The 21,262-nt window shown below is 36.5% G+C and overlaps 1 protein-coding gene across 2 annotated transcripts in view; it reads left to right on the forward strand.

Annotated features, from left to right (window-relative positions):
• LOC134539401 (U2 snRNP-associated SURP motif-containing protein) overlaps positions 1-21,262 on the forward strand; it is an 80,987-nt gene that overhangs the window by 11,770 nt on the left and 47,955 nt on the right. For both annotated transcript variants that reach the window (XM_063381402.1, XM_063381405.1), the window contains exons 6-12: positions 1,360-1,445; positions 2,034-2,119; positions 2,834-2,999; positions 11,676-11,839; positions 12,451-12,516; positions 14,576-14,619; positions 19,567-19,671. In XM_063381402.1, coding sequence (XP_063237472.1) covers positions 1,360-1,445; positions 2,034-2,119; positions 2,834-2,999; positions 11,676-11,839; positions 12,451-12,516; positions 14,576-14,619; positions 19,567-19,671 — 717 coding nt within the window. The remainder of the gene's footprint in view (positions 1-1,359; positions 1,446-2,033; positions 2,120-2,833; positions 3,000-11,675; positions 11,840-12,450; positions 12,517-14,575; positions 14,620-19,566; positions 19,672-21,262) is intronic.

Raw genomic sequence — 21,262 nt, forward strand, 5'->3', positions numbered from 1 at the left:
AATTTTCTGGTCCCGGCAAACAGAATAGGCTTTTAAATGGTACAAACTTCGTTTTATACGAAATACGGTTAATATGTAATTCAAAGTTGGTTTTCGTCCCATACAGAAGTATTTGTACATATAATTATATGGTTAATACAAATTTTAATTACTACCCTCGGAATGCCCAAAACGTTTGCGGGACGTAGCTATTTTATCGCCCTTTGCCAATGTAAGAAATGAAAATAAACACACAGAAAAATCAGAGATGAACACAGCGTCAGCAGCAATACTCGCGCTTGAGCTGAAGTAAAGAAATATTTACATCAGGGTGCGCCTCTAGCGTCGATTTGTGTAAACATGCAAAGGATAATGTTTGGTTCTGTGCGTCACTACACTTCCGATAATTAAAATTTTCATGCATCTGGTGGCGAAATGTGAAACTACGGAATGCAATCTGCATCTACGTATATTGTTTTTCGTTGGGTTGTGTATTCTTTTTTTTTGGTATAACCGTAATACGTATGTCTATGATATTGTCGCTGCCGTTGCATACAGTGATTTATCTGAAACTGTGCACGAATAACTAATTATTGTTCTTTGTGCGTGGCAGATTTGCATTTATTCGTATCAATGAGTACGAAACGCAAACGAAACGAGTTAACGTTAGCGGAAAAGCTTAAAATCATAAATGAAGTGGACAGCGGCAAGAAAACAAAAACTGAAATCGCGAAAAAATTTGATCTTTCTTCGTTGTCGACGATACTAAAAAATCAGAACAACATTGAAAAAACATTTTAAAAAAAAGAAAAATCCCTCATCGTAATATTTATGCGAGTTCTTTTTTTCCACTACGTACCTGGTTAGGTAATTTTTCTCGAAGGCATACAATATGGTTAATACAAATTGCTTTATTACAAAGTGCAAATTTTTTGGTCCCCTCAGGTTTGTATTAATGAGACTTGACTGTATATCAGATTTAACTACCTCCTTTGCTTTTGAACTCTGCACTATAGAAAAAAGACTATATGACAAAATAAAGCATATAGTAAATACAGAGTGCTATGGCAGCTGCGTATGGCTCTTCCTCATCCCTTTTTGTGCAACAGCAATATAAGTGCTTCCGGGTGTGCCAACTCCATTAAAAAGTGACACAAGTACCATCACACAAGATGACCTATCAATCCTATCATTTAAGATATAGCAGCTTTAAGATCTTCGAAATTGCCGAAAATTCCTGTCTTACACGCCAGAAATAGGAAAATAAAGTATAAAGTATTATGTTTTGAAATTTAAAAGTTATTAAAACCAAGTGGCCATGACTGCAGTGTTGACACAATGTGGGTCTTTGATGATTTATATTTGGTATTGTTGTTCCAGGATACAGGAAGAAAGAGAAGAGCGTCACAAGTATAAAGGAGTAGTCAAGACCATAGTTGATGATGGCATGCCCACGAAAACATCAGGTAAATTATTAAGTGTGAACTATAACCCTGCTAATTTAAAACTTTAAAACTTAGATTATCAAATAAATAATTTTTCAGTCTCATTATGTACTTGGTAAGGATGATCGTCATTTCTGTGCTACCGCGCGCGCGCGTCCGTGCGTGTGTGTGTGTGTGGGCGCGCGCGTGCGTGTGTGTGTGTTTTTTTTATGATTTATTTGTTGAACCTTTATTTACACCTTGTAATTTCGCATTAATCTGCAAACAAGTTCTACATAACTAGTAAATTACGTTTTATGATCCTAAAATTTTGTGTGATTCAAATTATGTGTTAATTAATAATGTTCGCAGGCTTTCACTGCCATTGTCTGAAGTATCTTGGCTTCTGGGTTGAGCCATGTCCTTGGTGAATAATTCACTGACGTTTCGGTCTACATTGCAGTCGCCATCATCAGGGAGCAGTTACCTACTGTGTCGACTGAAACGTCGGTGATTTATTCGCCTAGGACATTGCTATGACCCAGAAGCCAAGCTACTATAAGTGTTGATTGTTTGATTTATTTCTCATGTTACTCAGTATGTGTTATTTGTTTTGATTTTTTTTTTCAGCATTAGCAGAAGAAATGAAATTTGGTTCCTTTGACGATGGTGACCCAACCACCACGAATCTGTACCTCGGAAATTTGAATCCTAAGGTGAGAGAGCATTATGTGTATGCATATGCTTAGTGTAACTTTCCTTACTTTCACATTAACTCTGACTTGACATTTAGTGGTTGTACCCATCACATGAAACTGGAAGTTTCATGAATGCAAATTTTAAATTATTTTTGATTCATTCTTGAGAAATAAAAAATCGTATACCACACAAAAGAGTTATATTTGGGCTGAAGAATCAGCTTGAAAATAAAATTCACTTCCACAATTCTGCCAAACTTTAGTTTGATGGTCAGGCCTACTTGCCCGGCTAGGTATTTTCACTGCAATTGTTTCATCGGTAACAAAAATGTGGTTGATTTATGTAACATATATATTTATGCTTAAAATAAAAGTTCATCAGATGTTGTGTTTAACAATTTATGTTCACGAGAAAAAAAATGCCTCATTTCCTGAGTGTTAACATGTTGTATGCTAGCCCATCTCTATGAAAGTGACAGAATGAATGCAGAGGTTAGTTACTAGCGTGTCGGCTGGGCGGTGCAGTGCTACCATTGTAGTCAACAAATACAGTACCTACACTCACGTGACATGTTGGCTTGACTGTATTTACCTATAAAATGTGGAAAAATAGGTTCATCAAATTTAGGAAACTGAGGAGCAAAGTATGACAACGATGTCAAGTATCGTAATTCCTCACGCTTGGGCGTGGAAGCTGCCGTTGCGAGCGTCGCGGACCGCCTCGTGTTGCAGATCACAGAGCAGCAGCTCATGGACGTGTTCGGGCGCTACGGCCCGCTCGCCAGCATCAAGATCATGTGGCCCCGGTCGGACGAGGAGAAGGCCCGCGGCAGGAACTGCGGCTTCGTCGCCTTCATGAACAGGAAGGACGGCGAGCGGGCGCTCAAGTTCCTCAATGGTTCGTAGCTCCGGCCGGTGGCGTTCGCGCTGCGAGGTCCAATACTCAGTTGTAATGATTAGAGTCAATATTATGTGGTGTTAATCAAAAGAAAATTTCATCATTCAAAGTAGGGATGGGTCGGTACCGGTTCTCGGTTCTCGGTTCCTACGGTTCTCAGCATTTTAACCGGCACCGAGAACCGCAGCTAAAAAGTCGGTGCCGGTACCGGCACCGGCAGTATAGCAAAACCCCTTTACGAAAATAGTCCTTCACTACAACTTAACTGCAGCATGAAATAGCTGAACTCACGTTCAATTCACTTATGAATTATTTTTTTGGACTTCTGTAGAATAATATTCATCTCTAACTATAAAATAAATTACACGTGAAAATATTTAATGTCCTCGTCACATCTGTAAACAAAGTACGTTATACAATCAAAACATAACCTTTGAAGGTGCCATAGAAGTATATAGTTCATAGATATGTGCAACTCTATAACGTGCCTCAGCAGAGATGTGAGAACAGAAAGATGCCATGTTGGTTTCAATTTGTTTTTAAAAATGGGTAGTTAATTGAGTCGTTGACTGTACTTTATTAACTGTAATTTATTAAAACTTAACAGCTTGAATATAAAATAAATTATTTAATACACATGTACACAAGTTAATGTATATATGTATATTTTTTCTTATCGAGATAGGCCTTTATCATAAGTCCTTTAGTTTCTTCCCTTTGCTTTTCTTTAAATACAGAAATAACACCATTTTTTAACTCCAATCATAAATGCTGCATTATCACAGCCAAAACCTATACAATTATGAATTGGCACATTCATACTTTCAAGTTCTGATAGCAATAACTGCCCAATATTTTTACCAGTAGAAGCACCTTCCAATGAAGGTATGGCCAAAACACAACTAGTTACTAACCTGCAGTCAGGGTTGTAATAAGTTACCACGAGAGGATATAACTTATTACTTGTGTCATTGCTTCCATCGGTAGCTAGTGTATATGGGCCACTTTGCAAGCACTTTACTACTGAAGTAGTAGTATTGGAAGCAATTTCTTTTACTATTGCTGCAGTTTTAGTGCGCCCACAGCTGTACATTATTGTGATATCAGACCCTGGGAACATTTTTCGAAACAAATGCCAGGCGTGGTCGGCAGCGCTGAATGGAAGGTTATGTTCCACTAAAAAGCTTGTAAAATAACATTCCGCCCTAATCACATCACTGTCACTGTTACGGTTCACGGAAAAGAAACTACTGATTTTTTTGTTTTCTTCTACAAGCTTCGCATTATTTGCATGTTTCAAGCTCTTGACGTGATAGGAAATATCGTGCTTGCCGCCATGGGAAACATTAATGTCGCAACGACAAACACTACAAAACGCAAAATTTGAGCCTTTTTCACTCTTAGTAATGCAAGGAAATAATTCTGAGTAAGATGACCGAAAAACCATATTGTTTTTTACTACTCGTAGCCATTATGAAATCATATTATCTTATGTTTCGTACAAGCGCTAACTTATAAAATATTTACCGCAATCGAACATAAACGGTTAAGTCGTTATCACTCGTATCCAGCCAACCTACTGTGTACCAACAAAACTCACAAAAATTGCTTTCATGACTCTTCCGCACAAAAGATTAGCAAGATCAGTTGCCATCCAACCTGCTGTGTACCAACGAAACTTACAAAAATTACTTTATTTTCGGAACAATTTTTCTCTGACTCCATTATTCTCATATTATCGCGGACGCCATGTTGTTAAACAGTAACAAATGCTGCTGAAACGGTACATTTATATGGGCACTAAAATATTATACTGCATTTATGAACAGACAAAAATCGTAAGATGTTCCGAATTTCCGTACAATCGTAATATGAATTATTTTCCGTACAAATTACGGGAAAATCGTACAATTTGGCAGATGTGCCTATGTTTTAAAGGAGGGTGTATGTAGATTTCTTGAGGTAATTACTAGATTGATGTATTATATATGAAATAAAGCTGTTGTATTGAAATTAGTTAACAATGTTTTCCCTGCAAGTACAGATATTTAACTTTGGTTAGTACAGTGTTGCGAATAAATAAAGGTGATTGCGGTTGTGATCTAACCTTAAAATAGTTTACTGTTTTTTTAGTACATTAGTGCTAGGCGAGGTGTGTGAATATTGTAACGTCTCACCTAGCCGGTGCCACCACCATATGTCACAGGTAGAGATGTAAAATACCCAGGTATATATAATTAAGGGTAAATACCTTGGGTACTTACCCAGGTAAATACCCAAATTTCACAAAAACCTGGGTATTTTCATTAAATCAATTTTAATTTTGTCGAGTTTGAATAATTTCACAAAGTAATATGTTACATACACTATGTTAATGAAAGTATGTTCAAAACTTTAGCAGGTGATTCCTTATCAAAAACATGGAATAGTTATACGCCACCATTTTTTCCAAGCACAATTCTTACAGGGGAAAAGCAACAGTGTGAAATATTTAGAAAAACCAGACAACTAAATTTTTATTTTGGGGAATAGCGAATAGGGTAACCTGGCCTGACCTATTATTATCATGAAGGGGAGAGTATTATTTTAAGGTTTTTTTCCCCCCGAAGGTTGGATAATTTAACACACTAAAGATTTATCAAAATATTGTAATTTTAGTCCACATCATTTTCCATACTTTGTCAATATTAACCATTTTAAATTTTTTAACTATTAATTTTCCCTAGAGAATAGTATGACAAAAAAAAATGGCATAGTGTAACTCTAAGACTTGACTACCTTGTTTTTGGAAGAAGGAATCACCTTTCAAAGTTGTAGCATACTTTCATTATGTAACATCATGCATTCAACACAAAAGCACACAATATTACATAACTAATCATATTTAATTTTTTGTTTTTTAAGTTTCTGTTTTTAATTTATCTTTTTGTAGTTTTATTTTAATCCATCTGTTATTACTTTCCAGTCCTTACTTAAATCTCACATTAATTAACCTACAATGTTATTTAACTTACAAAATATCAAAATAAAAAGTAAACATGTATTTTCAAAATTTTCTAAGAATAGCTGAGAAATTAATTGCATGTTTATTTGTTCTTCACTCTTCATCTGTGCAAAATGGACTAAAAGTTAAAAATATTCCTCAACTAATATCTATACACTAGAACCTCGATAATCCGAGCTGAATGGGACCGGGGCCAACTCGGATTATCAGAACCTCGGATTATTGGAAATACATACGAATAAAAACACGCAAAATCAATTTCTAATACATATGTCAATGTTTTAATAAAAAGAAAATACAAACATATTGAAAGGCAGAATAGAAATATATTATACATACTTATTATTTTTTTAAATAATCTATTATTGTTTTTTGTTTTTTTAATGCTCCTCGCTTCTCAGCTGCTCGTGTGCTCCACTTCTTAAAAAACATTACGTCATTTGGCGTGACGTCATCTTGCTGCTCCACGTATTCGAGTGCCTTTTCTAAGCATAGAAACCCATCTGCATGGCTAATTTTTTTGTTGGTTTCTTCTTCCTCTTGTTCGTCTTTTTCGGTGTCCTCATCCCGGTTGTTGACCATTTCAATAATTTTCTCATCCGTCAATTCTTCAATTTCATCACTGTGTAACCACTTCTTAACCTCTTCAGCACTGGATTCCATTTCGCAGCCAGGGATTGCCACCATTAAATTCAATAGAGTCATATTATCACAGTCATCTTCAACTATTTCTTCTTCTTCACTTTGTGAAACTCTGAGTTTTATAAGTTTTGACCAGGATTTCTGTATAGTTTCCTGTTTAATTTCTGACCACGCATCAACTAACCAATAGATAACATCTTTTATATTAACTGTTTTTAGCATATCTACTAATAAAATTTCTTCTTCTTGCAAAATATATGTCAGAAGCATGCGTCTGTACTTTTTCTTTATTGTCGCAATGACGCCTTGGTCCATAGGTTGAATGAGGCTAGTCACATTTGGGGGCAGGAAAACAGTTTTAATTTCATCACTTGAAAGCTCTTCTACGTTTGGATGGGATGGAGCATTGTCAATAACCAACAGTGCTTTTCTCGGTAATTGTCGTTCTTTTAAAAAAGTTTCTACTGAAGGAACAAATTCATCGAAGAACCAATTTTTAAAAATGGTCGTATTCATCCACGACTTCTTTTGATTTTTGTATGCGACGGGTAGTGCGTTCATATTTACATTTTTAAAAGCTCTAGGTTTTTTTGACTTTCCTATCACCAAGGGACGAAGCTTATGTATCCCAGAAGCATTGGAACATGGCAGAACAGTAATTCGTTCCTTGCTCTTTTTATGCCCAGGAGCGGAAATTTCGTCTTTGGATGCTAGACTCTTGTCTGGTAGCATTTTAAAATTTAACCCAGTCTCGTCACAGTTATATAATTGATCATGTGTGTAGCCCCCTTCTTCGATCATGCTTTGAAATTTTTGAACGTAGTTTTCAGCACCAGCAGCATCAGCTGAAAGCTTTTCTCCTGTGATATGCAATTGCCGCACACCGTATCTCTTTTTCCATTTATCCAGCCATCCTTTACTGGCATTAAAATTGCTTTCACCTTCTTGTAATTTATTACGAAAATACTGCGCTTTTTCTTGTAATATAGGCCCAGAAAGAGGGACACCTTTTTGCCGCTGTGCTAAAAACCATGAAAGCAAAGCTTCACTTGTTTTTTCGTACTCACTTTTTTCATACGAGATCTGGATGTTGTAGCCTGAGAAAGATTTTTTTGAGTTTGCCATAACTCCAATTTCTGTCTGTTGCGCCTCCAGTCACCCACAGTAACAGCACTCACTCCTAAATCACGCGCAATTGTTTTTAGCGGCTCACCTTTATCAACCCGCGTCAGCGCTTCTAATTTATCACTTAATGATATTTCAGTATGTTTTCTTTTACTCATACTGGTTCGTAATATAACTGGGACGTAACTACATAGATGTGCTCACGGCGAAGAACTTATGGGAACTAAAAATTGCCCTCTGGAGGGAACGCGGGGAAGTGACGAGGGGGCGGAGGATCTAGGCCGACGGAGAAAAGGGGTTTCCCCCAATGTTCTAAAAATAGATTCATGAGACTTCTGACAGGGGTGGGCCGCTAATCGGGCCTTCCTCCTCAACGTAGCCCTGGCCGTCCCTACATGTATGTGTGTTTGCAAAATTCGTATTTTTTTCTTTCTCATAACCCCGGAACTGACTCGGATTATCGGAGCTCGGATTATCGAGACCCTAGTGTACTAATATTATAAAGCTGAAGAGTTTGTTTGTTTGGTTGTTTGTTTGAACGCGCTAATCTCAGGAACCACTGGTCCGATTTGAAAAATTCTTTCAGTGTTGGATAGTACATTTATCGAGGAAGGCTATAGGCTATATTATATTATCAATAACATTAGGGATCCTTACTAAAAGTCCAATTTAGAATCAGATGCATTGGAGGGGGTTAGATACAACATGCAGTACACGTACAAAGTGTGTGTTGACAATGCCGCAGGCGCTAGAAGTTTATTTCCTATTGCCTATTAACATTGTTGCCATGCACTAGATGCCTTATTATTCTTAATTTTCTCATACAAGTAAAAAACACCCGTGTGATATTAACAACGAAGCAATCAGTACCCTCATATAGAATACATAGAGATAGTGTGAGGTATATATGTAGATATAAAGAGATAAATACAGATAGAGAGATACATAGATATATAGGACTATAGATGTAGATAGAGATAAATATATATTTAGAGACATGGATAGATTATTTGTATGTGTGTAACTACTTCAAACATATTACAAAACAAAACTGAATGAGGCATTGCAATGCATGCCGAGCATTAGCTAGATAATGGAATCTTTTCAATATTAGTAATCCCTTATTTTTCAGTTTTTTTTTCTATATTGCTTTATAGAGTCTAGATTACATACAGACCAGGTAAATAACTATAAACTGGCAGAACAACGTCTGTCGGTATCTGAAAGTGATATAAATTATTTTGCACACTTGACATTCAAATTAAGCAGACAGTTACTATGTAACTACATCTGATCTCTAAACAGTTCCCCTTCACCCTGTGTTCAGCCCGGGCAACACTGGGTACTGCAGCTAGTTTTTAATAATACTCTTTCAAGTTTAAGTTTGTCTTCATTCACTAACCACTTCACTATCACTTTCACTAGTAATTCCAGCTTGTCGTCTTCCTGTGTGTCATCTTCCTCCGTGTCATCTTCATCTTCACTGTCAGTTTTGCTGTGGTTCTTGTATGGAGATTCCTTATTCTCTCTCTCTCTTTTTGTTTTCCTTCTTTCTAGGTAGTACTGTGTAGTAATTTCCAGTTATGAGATACATACATTATCTTGGCAGCACATAAATTGTTAACCTGTTTCTTTTCTTGTCATGAATCCAGCTAAAGGTACTGAATGTTCGTTCTGTAGCAGCTGATGTGACAGGAGCCCCAAGTATTCTTATCGCTACATCAGCTAACACACAAGTTCCACGTAGGCCCCTCCACCATAATATTGTTACCCACACCATCCCAAATGAACTGGTGCCTCCACAGTCCTTCTTTATCCTTGTAGTCAGCCAAATTTATGTATTAGATTTAGAATAACTAGCAAATTTTGTGAAAATTATAATCTAAAATATCGAAATACATGCTGCTATATTTCATTAAAAATTTGAGTGTATTTTTTTTACTTTATTTATGATTACTAAATGGTTTTATAAGGTTAATTTAGTAACAGATAAGCATAAAGTTACAGCAATAAAATAATGAATATGCCATATGATTATACACTTAAAAAGTGATTTTACTTTAAAAACCCTCATTTTGGGTATTTACCAGAGGCAGGGGTAAGTACCTAGGTAAATACCCATTTATAAATACCCTACCCACCGGGTATTTACCCAACTCACAACACTAGTCACAGGGGAAAAAAAAACAAGGAAGATAGATCGTAAGTATCCAAATGTTGGGGGGGAAAGAGAATCGTAGCTCTTTACATAGAAACAACTCGCTTGCTGGCTTCAACTACTCTTAACTTCATAAAATACTTTACTGTACCTAGGATCATAGGTTCGTCATCCCGTACAGGATGTCTGGTGAGAGCTGAACTAAGGAGATTTTGCAAAATAACATAATACTAAATTAAAATGATTTTATTCTTAAAGTCAAATAATCAACATCATTTTAAAGAACATTTAAATAGCGGGATTACAATTTACAACAACAATCTCTTCATTACTTCCTTAACTACTGAACAATCTTTACAAGAGAGAAAGAGAGAACTTCACTAAACTCTTCCCTAGTCCTTCCGAATACATCAAATCATAATTTATACTTAAAATTAAAACAAAGAGAATTCCATACTCACATTTTCCGAAAAGCCTTTCTTGATCGATTACTTTAAAAAAACTAACGTAGGGGCCTCTCCTGCCCTTAAAACCCCGAACGAACATTACATTTTAAAAACTATGACGCGTGACCCCTGACGAGGGCCATAGCCTCCGCCCGAGTGCTTGAAGACGCCTACATTATGAACTAACTTAAATTACATTACGATCTAAGCAACTCGTTCCCACAGACGACAACCATAGCCTCCGTTTGAGTGAGCCCCGAGCTACCACTCACTTGCGCTTAAATTCGCGCGCCCTGCCGCGCCTAGCAATAACAAACGCTCGTTATTGAAGCCAAATTTACTAAACAACTAACTAGAACATCTGTGAAGGGTACCCCCCTCTACCCCGACGTGCAGGCCACACCGCGCCGCTTGTTACGACAGCGCGCCCCAGTAACTGCGGCCCGTGGCTGCGCCCGCGCGCGGCCGAACAAACAAACAAAAATCTGCAAGCCCGCAGCGCGCCGCGCCGGCCCCGTGCCCCAATTACATGGTCACGCCACTTGCGCTGACGAGTGAACAGAGCAGCCAGCCCAGAGTCCCGTCAGTAAAGTCCCTAAATTTGATTTCAACAACCCTGCAAAATTTCAAACCGCGACAATATAATCAGCTTACTGGCCGAGAAATAAGCAATTGTGGCAAGAATCAATTTATGTGAATCTATTTTACGTCCAAATTAACGACAGTTCTTACAACCTACCATTCTAAACATGATTTGATTACTTATATGGTACGATATCTCCTTAAAGCTTGAGAATTGACGTTTCCAATCCCAGTTACAATCTATGCACCGAAGAACTGACTTGCCTAACCCTACTGCTTACCCATTGTGTATCTACGTAGTTCTCTTCTCCAAACATTTATGGCTGTGGGGTGTGGATGTGGACATTTATTTATGTTTTATAATAAGACATGTTTGTAAAATTGTTTCTCCAGTCAAAGAGTTCATTACTACACAGATTGTGTGTTTGCCCAGTGTCATCTGCATGATGTATACTGCACATAGACTTCGAAGGTGTGTTTAATACAGCTTTTGGGAATGACAGTTTCCATGAACATTTATTGATATAAATGTATAAATGTGCACACACACACACAGATAGATAGATAGATATTCATTGGATGATTAGTAACAGGAAATAGTAAAAGTCTTGGTATGAAAATAAAAATTCAATAAATGTATTTATGTGTCTGTTGGAGGGTTGCTGTTGGGTCCCCGCCCACAAGCTGACGTGCGGGACGGTGTGTGTGTGCGTGCGCAGGCAAGGACGTGATGTCGTACGAGATGAAGCTGGGCTGGGGCAAGGCGGTGCCCATCCCGCCACACCCCATCTACGTGCCGCCCGCCATGCTGAAGCTGCTGCTGCCCCCTCCCCCGTCCGGCCTGCCCTTCAACGCCCAGCCAGAGGAGCGCGACAAGTTCCGCGTGAGTGCGCTTCCCTGCCTGCCGCCGTCAGATGTCATGAAAAATAAAGTCTTGTTTTTATTTACCGGTTGTCTAACATTTTTCTTTTTTCTAATGAGAATTTAAACACTAAAGATTTATTTATCACCAAAAATTTTTATAATTAAATTATTATATATATTAGAGATAGTAAAATAGTTTTCATTGTCATAATGTTGGTATCATAACATATATTTTAGCTATCAGAGTAGGCATGTAATCGGTAGGAGTTGTATGACTATTGTTTCGTGAGTCTGAAAAGACTGTGTGATAGTAGTGTAACTTATCTTTTGAAGAATTTTCACTGGTGTCCTTTATATATTTTTTTTATAATCATCATAGTCCATAGATTTTACTAAAGTCTCAGAATTTGGGTGAACAGTTCTTTAAATTATTAAATTTTTTTTTCAATTTTGGACTTGAAGTAAATGTGATTTTATGCGCCACATTATAAAGAAACTTTATTGTCCGAAAATACTTGTTTTCCTTTGTTTTACTGTGTATTCTGAGAAAACATTAAGCTTTATAGCAAATATTCTTATAGAATTTATCAAAGAATAAAGCTACAGTAGCAGATGTTTTAATTATTTCAGCTGCCGCACCTGAGGCCAAACGAACCATTTCCGAGAGATGAGAGGCTGATTGAAGAACTGGATAAGGTATGTGTGAATATCAACTTCTTATGATTGTGAACTCCAGTGCTGATAGGCATTGAAAATTGTGTTCACTATTTTTTTAAATTCTTTTAATTTATGGTATGAGAAATAAAGCCCAGATATTTTTTTATAGTTTTTTTGTTATTGTGACTTTTAGTAAGTAAAACTCTTACCAATGAAAACTTTACCCTTTTCCCTCTGCATAAAATTTTACCGAAAAACAGTTGTTACGACCCCTCGTAGTTCCTTCATGGGATTAGGGTCGTAATAAATATTTTTAACTTCGACCCACCCCCAACCCGTGTGTGCCATTTGTAAACTCAAGTCCATGTTCAGTCATCTCTGGCAAGAAATTTACAAGTTTTCAAATTTACATTTATTATTTTAATACATACATCTTCCAAGAAGAAAAGATACACGAGAAAAGCATATTCGACCACCTAGCATCTACTGTCATAAAAAACCTAAACGCAGCAAAATGCACAGCACAAGAATTTGTTTTAACGAGCTGTAAGTAAATTATACACTGATTTTGTAAGAAAAATAAAAGGTTTATAAAAATGAAAATAAAAATTTTATATATTATACGTGGGTGGTAACTATCTATCAATCTGGCCAATTTAACAGATTTTATTCCTTTTTATAGATGAGGCTTTCAAACGGATTCCCAGATTATCACGAATATTTGAAAATGCAATTAATGTTGTACCTGCACGTACTTTTTGTTGCATGGTTACCCTGTTTTCTCACATATCGTCACACATTTTATTCTAATATCAAGTTTGATAAGTAGGGGTGCGATTATGCGGAAAAAAAATTTTGTGAGGTAGTTATTCATGAAAACAAAACCCATTCGTGGAAAGTACGTTTATTTAAAAAGTGAATTTTAAAAGAGCACACCAACAATTTAAATTAATAATTCATGCAACAAAACCCTTTCTTCAACTTTAAATAGAAAAACAAAATCTGTGACGCGAACGCAAGCCACTTGAATATGTGACGAGAACCAACGCGTAACTGTTGTAGTACATACTTGCCACGAAAGAGTGTGGGCCGTCTATTATAGTTAACTCGGCACCTGACACAGAGCGCACGTTGCATGCATCGGCGAGATATCGATATTAGACTACGTGCGCGCGCTCTATACGGGAAGCAACATAACCAAACATGAATGATGCCAACTAGTGCTGGATACATTTTTATAAGCGGTACACCGCGGCGACGCAGACGATCGGTTAAAGTAAGTAACGTTTAAAAACGTCTTTAAAAGAAAATTTACACATCAGATAGCTTTGTATTTCCGTTAATTAAATAAGTAAGTGGTAATGTCCGAATAAATATTAGAGTTCTACTTAAAAATACCGTACATAGTTTTATATGGAAAAGATACCTACACAAAGCGTTCGGCATCCAATAGCGGGACCAAAAACATCATGCAATGTTTACGCGATAAATTTTGCTATCCCAATTTTGTCGGCCTAAAATATGTGTGCGACGATTATGCGAGTGCGATGATTATGCAATAAAAGAGAGTATTTTATTTAGGTTGCAAGGATTTTACAGGATTTTAGTTTTAAGTGTGTAGAATTTTGTACAGGATTTCTACTTTTACATTTTCAAGTTTTCCAAATTTTTTTTTTAGTTTTGAGTCCAGTATTTAAGTTAGGCCTAGATGGTATTTCCTTGTGAAGAATACACCAATTGTTAACTTGTGTAATGTCATTTTGTAATAAGATACAATCATTAAGTGTTCCTATTTTCCTATAAATTTTTAAGTCATCAGCAAAAAGTAATCCTGTAGAGTAGTTGAAAGTTTTAGTTAAGTCATTAATTTAACACTTGAAGGAAATGTGCAATCCTTTCACCCTACCTCGCCTTGATCTCAAGAGAGCATTGTGTCTTCTCTCCCTCATCTCATTAATTACTAATGCTTTCTCACAAGGAAACTAACATAGGTTGTTATTTTATTATAAATGAAAACATTTTAATAATGGGGGAGTCAAGTCTGTTTATAAATGGAACGGTAAACAGTTTTACAATCTAGACTGTTATTTTTTTTTAGGTTTTGCCGCATGCCATGGTGAAAGTAGTGATACCTACAGACAGGTATGTAAGTAGAGTAATTGCTCTTGTGATGTAAGTAACTGTAGCTCTGTTACTTTAGTTGTAGGCTAAAGTTATGTCTGCTTAGCTTTTTATTTAGTAAACAATTTTAACCTGTCACTAATTCAATCTGTTTTTCTAATTGTTTTCAATACTTCTGTTTCTTTTTGATAAGTTTCTCCTAATGTTTCCTCTAAGGTATGCTTTGCCTGTTATTTATTTTATATGAATTTGTAGTAATGTCAGTCATTTAGCAGTTAGTACCTACTTAATTGTATTAATTAATACTGCAGTGCTAATAGTACTCGATTAATGTGACAAAATTAAGAATATTCTGCTATTTAAATGCCATTATAAATTTTGAGTGATCATTCAGAACTTTAACAAATTCCGGAATAGAAATTAGTGTTTTGTTGGTTCTACTTTTTTCTTGGGTCTTGATTCGTTTTCGTTTTTTAAAAATAGAATCTCGGCTAACCATCAGACAGTTTCCTGTCACACCAAAGATACAATATGCCCTGATAGGTGGCATCTTTATTTGCTCAGTATGACTTACCGGCAATACAGTTTCCCTTAATCTAACTACAAACAAGTCATGTAGCTTCCAGGTATCACAGTTGCTTTACATCTCCATAGATGGCTGAAGCAGCACAGTACTTTAATAAGCAGTTTGCAATCACTGCAAAAAGATTCCTGGCAGTGAAAATTCAAAAGCATACTTTTGGGGTGCACTAGTACTTGAAATGTCGAGTCAAAATTTAAGTACTCAACTCGAGCCTAATTTTAAAGTTTGAAAAATTTGACTAGTTTACTGTTATGTTTAGGGACATAATAAAACATTAAAGAAACATTAATAATACAAACCTGGAGTAATCTGGTATTATATACCCAGTGATTATGAAGCTTGTACAATGTAGTTCAGTACGAAAATTGGTTAGTTAATGCAGAACTGATTAGAAAGGTATTCGACTATTCGTTACAATTTAAGTACGTACTTCAGTATGCAATGCTTATGTTCTCCTGCTGTTTAATTTTTTTTATAACAATATATAATTAAGTATTGAATTTGCTTGAGATGGTGGCCGATTTTACATAATCTCATATTGTATTTAAGATTTTCGTTTTTGTTTGGACTTAACTTGTGGTCATTTAGCGCACAGTCATCAAAGTTTTGTTTACGGCAACCTATACTATAAACACAAAAAATTTTACTTCTGTGTAAGTGCCATACTTGAAATTTTATAAATTTTGTTGCAGTAACAACTGTTTCTTAAAATGGACTTTGAATATTCGTACCACATAAATATTATATATATACAGTGCGTCATTGAAAAGAAATAAATGTACAAATACACGTCTATTTTTACCGTCTGCTTAGCTGAACATAATACATAATAGTGCATGTGAAGTGAAGACAAACGAACAATGATTGACGAATAAACATTGACGAAGCACGTAGTTACTGCACAAACATAATAGTAGTTAGCATAACAGAATAACCATAAAAAGAATTACTGTTACTGTAGAAGAACCATAGTTACTGCTGAAGCACAATAACTACCACAGTTGCACCATAGTCACCGTAAATAACCTGATATATTGTGCAAATTAAATGTTATAGCACTGCTATTTCACACAAAGAGCACAAGTACAATATTATCGTACATACAACCGAAATGTTCTTGTACTGGGCGTATATAGTGTATATAAGCCAATAACAAGCTTATATATTTAAAATAGCAATAAAAGGTTTTCATTTTAATGTTCTAAATTACATCCTAAATTTAAAGTCTTTTAAGTGCAATACAATGGATAAAATTTGGCATTAATTAGACGTAACATGTTTTGCCGTGGATTGATTCTGAAGTATGGTGTCAGTACGTACTTTTGGAAGTTGGGAAATTTAGAGGGTAGTTTCTGCCTAGTAAGTAAGTAGTGATTATTAAAGTTTTCAGTCTGATTTTACAGACATTAATGGGGCTATTTGATAATAAGTGATTAATAGTGTAAAAATTATTATAGTAATTTATTATTCTGTTTTTTAAGCCAGAAACTATTTTGACATTTATGAATTTGGCTCTTGATTGCCTTAATGAGTTAACCAACCTGGGGTAAGGCTCAGGTAGTGCCTCGCTAAATAGGAAATGTCCACTCAACTTCTAAATAGACTGAATTCTTAAAAGATAACATAGTACTGCAAAATTTCAATTTGTCAACTATACATTTAAATTCCAATGAATGAAAGCAATGAGTTTGCTACCAAATAGAGAGCTCACTTACTAGTTATATTTTGTTATTAAACAAAATGGCATAAAATCCTAAAAGAAAATTTGGGTTGGGGGGGGAGGAGGGGAGAATATTTGTTGTTGATACTCGAAAAGACCATACCAAGTAATTATTGCCTTGCTAGATTTTTAATTTTTGTACTTGGCCCTCACAACTTGAAGGTTTGCCACCCCTGCCTTAAGGCATTCATACCACGCTTCAACCATTGCATTAAATTCCTTAAGTGCTTCCTTAAATTTTTACTTTTTAAGTATAATGTAATACTACGGTATTATCAGACTAACTGAAACTGTTTGTTATTGTTTTACGTTCGAGGTTATTACCGCTTCCCGGACATTCGGCAGTGTTTTCTTTTGTTTCTCGCAGCTCGTGCTGCGTCGTCATGACAACTGCTGATATAAATAATCGCGCGGCTTTTGGAACAGCTTCGACGGGCCTATACTTGTGTCAAAGTGACGTTTTATTGGCCTAGGTAAAAAGGACGCTAACGTGTCGCGGCCGTGATTGGCCTATTTCAAGTAACAATTCATTTTAGGCAAGAGAGAAGAAAAAAGAGTGGAAAATGATGCCATTTAGTGCGTGGTGAAGTTTATTCCCTCGGGGAATATTTATACGTGGCGAGGCAATTTTCGGCGTTAGCACTGTGATAATTACGTCTGCATACAGAGCAATAGTCAGATACGCCCTGACATTGAATGCAGAGGTTTTGCATTCAATTTACGTGAGTTACGACGTATTTTCTGAACGATCATAATCATCCAGAGATAAGGTATGGCATACATCGTCCTTGTATTGGGACGCTAACGTAATTTTTACCGTCAACTTCATTGAACATTATTAGAACAAACTTTAATGTATTATTAAATTACATGACCTTTGACTTTCGGCAAATATAGGCAATTAATTACGAACCACAATTTATTCGCACACAGGTTCAGAGGTCCAGAAGCTAGGAATTTCATGCTCGAGCAAGCCGGAGCAACCCCAAAACTTTTACGTTGTGAACACTTCCAGGAACATAAATACCTTTTATTTAATTTGTTTAAGAGTCAGGTTGTCTACGAAATCCCATAGACTAGACTAATTTAGTTATTTAATATTTGTTTTTGTGATACCATGACTCGAGGTTTTTCATGCTATGTTTAATTTAATAAAAATAATTATTTAGAATATTATTTTTACTTACACATGTTGAATACCTCTGGCGCCCTGTTATTAATTCCTGCAATAGAGTTCATACGTAATTTCAAAAAAAAAATATTAATTTCTTCAAGTACACGTTTGTGTACAGAAGGGGAGATCAATAATAATTTTCATCTTTCTGGCGCCCCACGTGTACTTGAAGAAATTAATATTTTCTTTTAAAATTACGTATGAACTCTATTGCAGGAATTAATAACAGGGCGCCAGAGGTATTCAACATGTGTAAGTAAAAATAATATTCTAAATAATTATTTTTATTAAATTAAACATAGCATGAAAAACCTCGAGTCATGGTATCACAAAAACAAATATTAAATAACTAAATTAGTCCAGTCTATGGGATTTCGTAGAAAACCTGACTCTTAAACAAATTAAATAATGGGTATTTAAGTTCCTGGAAGTGTTCACAACGTAACAGTTTTGGGGTTGCTCCGGCTTGCTCGAGCATGAAATTCCTAGCTTCTGGACCTCTGAACCTGTGTGCGAATAAATTGTGGTTCGTAATTAATTGCCGATATTTGCTGAAAGTCTATGGTCATGTAATTTAATAATACATTAAAGTTTGTTCTAATAATGTTCAATGAAGTTGACGGTAAAAATTACGTTAGCGTCCCAATACAAGGACGATGTATGCCATACCTTATCTCTGGACGATTATGATCGTTCAGAAAATACGTTGTAACTCACGTAAATTGAATGCAAAACATCTGCATTCAATGTCAGGGCGTATCTGACTATTGCCATGTATGCTGACGTAATTATCACAGTGCTAACGCCGAAAATTGCCTCGCCACGTATAAATATTCCCCGAGGGAATGAACTTTACCACACACTAAATGCCGTCATTTTCCACTCTTTTTTCTTCTCTCTTGCCTAAAATGAATTGTTACTTGAAATAGGCCAATCACGGCCGCGACATGTTAGCGTCCTTTTTACCTAGGCCAATAAAATGTCACTTTGACACAAGCATAGGCTCGTCGAAGCTGTTCCAAAAGCCGCGCGATTATTTATATCAGCAGTTGTCATGACGACGCAGCACGAGCTGCGAGAAACAAAACAAAACACTGCCGAAAGTCCGGGAAGCGGTATTAACCTCGAACGTAAAACAATAACAAATAGTTTCAGTTAGTCTGATAATACCGTAGTATTACAATAACCATTTTAATTTTGCATGTCTTGAAAACTGCATTCATTTTAATTTAATAATCATTGAAACCCTTTTTCATATTTTGAACCCACTTTAAATATAATATAGGTAAGCTGTCTTCAGGAATCAATTTTGTATTTTTAATTGATAATTGGTACAAAACATAAATATGACAGTTGAACTTAATGCAAAGCTTTGGCGCAGTACACTAGTTGATAATAAGTTTAGCCAGTAAAATAGTTGTCGTGGTCTTTTGTGAGTGTGTAAGACAGGTTGTCATACACTTGGTGAGACAGAGTACTCGCTTGTTGCAGGAACCTGCTGATGCTGATACATCGGATGATAGAGTTTGTGATACGGGAGGGGCCGATGTTCGAAGCCATCATCATGAACCGCGAGATCAACAACCCCATGTTCAGGTGAGGCAGCGGGGCGACGTGGGCTGCACTAGTCGCAGTCGGCGAGTCAGGCGCCACCGTGCCCTGCCGACCTGGGCTTGCGTATGGTGTGCAGAAGTTCAGAAAAAACCACGATATTTGAAAACCCTTAAGCCATCTGTGGTTTATGAACAATAATTATAAACGTCTTGAAAAAATTAAACAAATTGAGGAAGGCATGCTGGGTTGTAATAAAGCCGTAGGTCAGAAAACAACAGATTAATCACTGACACATTTCAATTTAAATTCTATACAGGCTCAACAGTAATTCATATACCTATAGAGTGTATCGTTGTCACTATCAGGTAATAAACTAAAAGAAAAACGTGTTTTGTTTCACCCTTGTTACTGATAACATTTCTTTTTATTTTGCTTTGAATAAGAGAGACATATAGCACATTTAAAGATAATTATTTAGCAAAGCAAATGAGAATATGTTGGCCAACTTACATAAAATGAATTATGAATTTATTACATTATTGAGTTCAAGTTATAAAGCTACCATGAACTTAGAATATTTTAGCCATTGATACGTCGTACAGTTAATGTTTAGTTTTCACATGTTTAGGGATTAGTAGGTCCGAAATTAGTTGTTATGGCGCTGGAATTGACTTGAAGGCAATTTGGAGTAGGCATATGTCCCTTTTTGACTTTTCTGCTCTACGCCCGCCGTGAAGATGGAGTCGTTCTGGGACCGCCGGTTGTTACTGAAGCGTGCGAGTTCCTGGGAGCAGAAGCTTCTCCGGAAAGATTGGAGCCGAGAGACAGGGCTGGAAAGAGCCATCTGGGTCCCCAAACTGAGACACACTGCAGCAAAATTGAGCCGTTATAAAAATTAAAATAGGTAGAATCTTTAATAGAACAAGGAGGCGATCAAGAATGGTCTGAAAATTTATAGGAAGTTCATATTTAGCTTGTTGAGTCCCACTTATGTCTTTATGGTGGGGAGAGATATCTCGAAGTTACATCCTCACAGAAATGACTGAAGTAAAATCCAAAAACTAAATAATAAGCACAGGTGAAGAAACACAAAAATCTAAATTATATAATTAAATATTCATTAAATTATATCATATAACTAAACATCACACGAAACGTGTAAGGCGATTTTGGGAATAAAATTCCCAAATTTACGTGACTACATTCCGTATTTAAGGTTCCGATCTGTGCTTTATGTGAAGGCACCAGGATCTAAAAGTGTCTGGAGCGGAAGTCCCAATACAACTGCTGTAAGGTTGGTCAAGTACGAGCATAATTAATGTCCCCTCTGGGTGATGAAAGGAGGGCGAAAGGGGTGGGGTTGGAATAGAGGTAACCAAGAAGCCATCCCAGGAGGAGGTGCTCTGATTGGATAACAGGAGAGACTGCAGAAGGGTATCCAATGGGATGGCCTATAGGCAAAAGAGGGTGGTGTACTGAGAAGATGAAGGCCTCAGTTAGTGGCGTTTCCTGGGGACGTACAGAGAAACTGCAAAGTGCTATTTTTCAGTTTGTGAACCATCCGGCAGGTATAGCTCAGGGCAGCGTGATGTGTGCTGGCATGTGGAATGGAAAAAAAAAGGGGGGGGGGGGG

The sequence above is a fragment of the Bacillus rossius genome, chromosome 15, assembly GCF_032445375.1.
Source record: "Bacillus rossius redtenbacheri isolate Brsri chromosome 15, Brsri_v3, whole genome shotgun sequence".
Lineage (NCBI taxonomy): Eukaryota > Metazoa > Arthropoda > Insecta > Phasmatodea > Bacillidae > Bacillus > Bacillus rossius.